Source organism: Felis catus, chromosome X (assembly GCF_018350175.1).
Source record: "Felis catus isolate Fca126 chromosome X, F.catus_Fca126_mat1.0, whole genome shotgun sequence".
NCBI classification, from domain to species: domain Eukaryota; kingdom Metazoa; phylum Chordata; class Mammalia; order Carnivora; family Felidae; genus Felis; species Felis catus.
In genome coordinates, this window is record NC_058386.1 from 110880488 (window position 1) to 110886204 (window position 5717).

At 47.8% G+C, this 5717-nt stretch overlaps 1 protein-coding gene across 2 annotated transcripts in view; it reads left to right on the top strand.

Annotated features, from left to right (window-relative positions):
• LOC101095724 (P2R1A-PPP2R2A-interacting phosphatase regulator 1-like) overlaps positions 1-1708 on the top strand; it is a 101578-nt gene extending 99870 nt beyond the window's left edge. For both annotated transcript variants that reach the window (XM_019824334.2, XR_006592839.1), the window contains one exon: positions 1218-1708. In XM_019824334.2, the coding sequence (XP_019679893.1) occupies position 1218 (1 nt within the window). In that variant the 3' untranslated portion in view covers positions 1219-1708. The remainder of the gene's footprint in view (positions 1-1217) is intronic.
• Positions 1709-5717: the final 4009 nt, after the last annotated feature.

The following is a 5717-nucleotide window of genomic DNA, read 5'->3' on the forward strand; positions in this document are numbered from 1 at the left end:
TTGGGGGTGGGTGGGAAGAGGGAGAAGAGGTGGAGCCGGGGGCGGGACCGGAGCCGGGGGCGGAGCCTCCTTACTGCCACCTGGCCTCCGGAGTTTCTGAGTTTCTTCCTAATCCGCGCTCCAGATTTCTTCCTGCTGCCTAGGACCTGTCCTTCCTCTTCCCTCCCCTCCCCTCCTGCCGCCCCTTGAGGAGACCGGAGACTCTTACAGAGGGTCAGCTCATCTCTCTTTGCACTTGTCGGGCAGTCACGCTTGATTCCCCCCCCTTCTTCCTTAAACACACACACACACACACACACACACACACACACACACACACATCCATCCATCCCGTGAGTACCCAAAGCTAATTGATTCTACCTCTGAGACACGTCTTATTGACCGCCTTTCTCCACTTTGTCCCCAGTGCTATGGGCTCCGTGCAGCCCCCATGACTTTTCGCTTTGGAGCTCTACAGTAGCCTCCGGGCTGGGCTCTCTCCTTCCACTCTTGCCTTGGCTCACGCCATCTCCCAGACTGCAACCAAAGGGATTTATCTTACCTAAGATGTATAGGTGACCTGTTACTTATCCGCTTAAAACCTTTCAATGTTAAAAAAAAAAAAAAAAAAAAAAACAAAAAACCTTTCAATGTGTCGCAAGTCCCTACAATCCTTCAGCGTGGTATAGAAGGACTTCTGTAATCCTTTTCTGATGCACACAATGCTCTAACCCAATAAACTAGGCATCCCTGGAAGACAGCGGGTCCTGGGACAGCACTGCCTGCCCAAAACACTCCCCCTTGAAAGGAAGCCACACTGTACTGTCCATAGGCCCCTTGCAATATCGTTAAAGATGGAACGCTCGGAATTAAATGTTAATGATGTTCAGAAAGGAGAAGCAAGGTACAGCTGCCACAAGTTCCCTACCCACAAGTATAAGGCCCAGAGAATTCCCCCCACTTGCCCCACACGTGCAACAGGCTGCCAGTAGATCTTCTTTGGGCTCAGGTTTCTGATGCCTTTGCTTCTGGATTCCCTTCTCTCTCTTTGGAATGCCTACCTCTCTTTCAAGGCCCGGCAGAAATGCCACTTCCTCCAATAAGCCTTCCAGGATCTTCCATGAGAACTATTGATTCCCGCTCCATCACCGTAGAACGTTGCTTATTCTGCTTTGCAATTCTTCCTGACTTAGGCAATCACTGGTTGTGTATTATGTCTTCCTTTCTCTCCTACCTAGACTATGAATTCCTCAGAGTGACCCACAGCTGCCGGCACAATGCCTAATCCAGAAAAGACATCAGTACAATTGGATGAAATGATATCCTTCGACTCCACTGTATCTGAAGCCCAAAGTAGGCCCGGAAGGGAGCCTAGGCAAGGCTTCACTAGGACGTCTTCATCTTGACCCAGCCACATGTCGTTCTGCAAAAACAAACTGGTTAGACAGCAGAGCATTGCAATTGCAAAAGGCCCAAAGCCTGTACTTCCCTTGCAGGTCAGACTGGTTTGTGGTATAATATGTGGTTGTGGAAAATGTAACTGGTACAGTTCACATGAGAAGTCAGTGTAGACAAATTTCATGGTGACATAGAAAATAAGAGTTTCCAGATGTAGAACTCTCTCCCCCTTTGGGAGGCTTTGGATTCCTATTTGCTTCAGGCTACCCTTGGGCCCTATATCCCTTCGGACTTTGAATACCGTGTTATAAAATATGCTGTTGCAAAGTTAGGCATCTGGCTTTGTGTTGTTCTTGCATCACTTAATGCGTATTTGTTTTTGCTCTAATTATATTACAAGCTACACTTTGGCGGGTTTCCTCATCCCTAAAATGGGGACAAGAATCCCTGGCCTACCCAGTTTACTAGGCTCTTAGGAGGTTCTAATGTGGTAACATTTATAGCAGGTGTGATAATGTAACTATAGGATGCTCTTCAAATGTAAGTTCTGTTTTATTATTAAAAACCTTTACACTCTACTACTTAGGTAGGTGTGTTTGAGATCCCACATTAGGAATCAAAGCCTTCATTGCAAATTCCTGAGGATAATGCTTTACTTCATGGTTTCCACAATTTGCCTGAAGGGAAGATTCATCACCTGGAGCCCTTGTTAAAAACATTCCCAGAACCTACCCCAGATCTACTCAATAAAAATCCCCGGGTAAAATTCTGCTCCAACAATTCTAAAGTGGGGTTTTTTTCAACACCACCAAAGCAATTCTCTGACACCAGCTGGGTGTCCTACCGTTCATCTCAATTCTGACACTATTGTGAAAATCATTAAAGGAAAACCTCACTTAGATGGAGTCGGGAGGTTTGGCAGGGGCAGCTCTCACACCCTACCACTGTTGGTCAATTGTGGATCCAACGTGAAGAGGTGGACCTTGCACTGTGGCCACTACTTTACTATCCGGGCCAGAGGAAGGAAGGCTTCCTCCTCCCCCGGCAACAGCCCAGCCAATGAGAGACTGTTACAACGCAGCCAATGAAAAGCCACTGTACTTGGAACTCCTAGTTTACTCCAATGGGCTTCTTCTTTACAACCGCCCTCCCAACTGCCCCCCCCCCCCCCCACCTTGCCTCTATAAAAGAGCCTTCATTGGCTTTGTTCCCTAGACTTGCTTGCCTATGGTTTTTGTCGTGGCTTGCTTGTCCCAGGTTGCAATTCTCTGCTGTTCCTAAATAAGCCCACTTTTTGTTAGCAACATAATGGGTATTTTTATTTCCTAAGGGTAACACTCTCTACCTGGGGACAGCGGCAGATCCCACAGGGTAAGGGCTCGGTCCCACAAGACTGCCCTCCACTTTAGATGCCAGTGGCACGTCCAGGTTGTTACCTATACTTCTTACTAACTGGCAATAAGTCAGAGGTTCCTGGGACCCCCTCCTTGGGTTCAGTTGATTCGCTGGAGCAGCTCACAGGACTCAGGAAACCAGTTTACTAGATTACCAGTGTCTTACAGAGGCTATGAGAGGATACTTAAGGTGAGGTCCTGCACAAAGTAGCATCTGTACCTGTGGAGCTTGGGGCCCAGCATGGTGACATGTGGAAGGGTTCCAGTTCACCAACCTGGATGCCCTCAGAACACTGTCCTTGTGGGGGTTTGTGGAGGCTTCATTGCACAGGCATGGTTGATTAAATCATTGGCTCCCTGGCCATTGGTGATTGATTCAACCTCCAGCGCCTCTCCCATCCGGAGAGGTCAGCAGGGTGGGACTGAAAGGGTCAACCTTCTAGTCACGTGGTTGGTTCCCCTGTCCTTAGTGCTTTCCAAAAATTACTTCATTAACATAAGCTCATGCGGGGCGCCTGGGTGGCGCAGTCGGTTAAGCGTCCGACTTCAGCCAGGTCACGATCTCGCGGTCCGGGAGTTCGAGCCCCGCGTCAGGCTCTGGGCCGATGGCTCGGAGCCTGGAGCCTGCTTCCGATTCTGTGTCTCCCTCTCTCTCTGCCCCTCCCCCATTCATGCTCTGTCTCTCTCTGTCCCAAAAATAAATAAAAACGTTGAAAAAAAATTAAAAAAAAAAAACATAAGCTCATGGGTGGTTGAAGGGGGGTTGATAAGTATCAAGACACCTTTATCACTCTCATCACCTAGGAAATTCCGAGAGTTTTAGGAGCTTTGTGCCAGAACTGGGGAGGTAGACCAAATATATATTTCTTATTATAACTCGCAGTATTACACCAGGAGAAAAACAAGGTCAACAGTACCGTCAGGAGTGACACCCGGTGACTGGTTTATCCCCAGGCAGGTCTGGGAGACACAGCCTTTACCAGTTGTTCACCTATCAGAATGAATTAGTTTGGGACTCTTTCTGGGACAGGTCTTTTCAGGCAGGGAGAAATCACAACTGGAGAAGAACTTTGGAGGAGGCTCCAGAAGGCAGATTTCAGGCTGCGTCACAATTGTGCCTGCAATTTAGTATCGGCAAAACCTTCCCCTTGAAGTTCCTTGTCCTTGCCTGGAGTTCTAAGAAGCTGGCTTGGGGCCCTATAGCTTGCAGCTCTTAAGACAACACTTAAGACAAAGTGTTAAGCCTTTCATTTTGAGGCCTTTGTTGCCTCAGTCCCATTGGTGGTTTCCCAGAATTTTCCCAGTGCCACGGTGGTTTTGTGAACAACACTCCCTTTAGGTCCCTCTCTTCAGACTTCCTTCCCCCCAGCTCCTGAGCTGAGCTCTCTCACGGCAGTTAAACACTGTTATTGTCATTGTTTTCCTGTTTGTCTCTGAGGTGAAGAGGGCTGGATTTGGTCTTGTCCATCCTTGCATCCAAAGGACGTGGCATTGTGCCTGATGTATTGTAAGTACTTATGTTGGGCTGATCTGTGAAATTGCTTACTGTCTGCTTCACCTACTTGACTGGGAGCTCATTGAGGGCAGCCACAAGTCAACGCTGTATCCTCACATCCTTGCCTCATGCCGCACAGAGTCATCGGTCAGCAACTGCCTGTTCAAGAGCGAATGGTCTCCCTTTGGGGAGAGCCGAGGGTAACCAATTCGGGAGAGAGGCAGTCTGCTTGCTAGGCATTGGCACTGGCAATCTTGGGATTAGGACTCGGGGGAAACTGATTGCTCATAGCCTTTTGAGGCCAGTTTGAGAAAGGCCTTCTGAAAGGGGTGGGGAATACTGCTTGGCTCTCCCGTTACCTTGAGACAGGGGCTGGGGCTGGAAGATGTCGCTAAAACAGTGTCGAACATCAACAAGGCTTCAACTGCATTCTTACCTGCTGGCAGTCCAGACACATGGCAAATCCAGGCATACAAAGGCATTAAAGGCCATGCCTTTACTTCTAGACTGTTCAGACATAGTGCGTTGCTATTCCTTTTGGAAGCCTTTGCCCAGAGCTCCTCTCCTGTTCATTCTTGCCATAACTCATTTTGGAAAAAAAAAAAAAAATAGGAATCCTAATAGCAGGCATTTGGTGGCAGAGAAGAGAGACAGTTTGAATCACCTAGAGTACTTTTTGCAAAGGAAGGAACTGAGTTCCATTGTCCCGCTAATTAGCTGTATGAGTTTCTTTAGCTGTATAAATCCCTCTCTTTATCCTGGGCCTCGAAATTCACCCATCTGTACAATGAGGTTGTTGGACTACGAGTCTGTGGCAGGCCTGACCAGAAATATATGCTCGGGGTCCTGGAAATAGACTTTCTCCTGCCCTGATTCCTCACCCAAACATATAGAATCAAGCACAGACACATGGTTCTGTATTTCCCATCCCCTTCACCCAATGACCCGTATTATAAAAATTACTAAGTTACCAATTAGTCAAGAACATTTATTGAATTGCCTGCTCGATGTCAACACTGCGTATGAATGATTTTGTTTTTTATTCTTGAAATGGTGGGGGCATTTTTCATGCTCCAGGAGCTTGTCGTGGCCTCGGTGACACCAAGAGGAGCCTGTGACTTAGTGAGCCTGTGGGATGATTTTTACCTTCTGTTGTGGCAACCGGGGCACCTGTACTCTTTGCACCTGTCAGGTTACAACACTGTTACACAAGGCTCTCTGTTTACCACACTAGAGAAAATTGGCCAAGACAAGGAGATGGTCTCAGGCTTAGTGTTCAGGGGAAAGATGCAAAGTTCAGGAGTTCCTTTTGACTGCAGACGACGACTGTGGAATGACGCGTGTGAGGTGGTGTGGTTTACAGGAAGAAGCGTGGAGTCATGAGCTGTGGAAACTGGGGTAAGTCTTAACTTCCCTGGGCTCAAATCCTTCATTTGTAAAACTTTCATTCA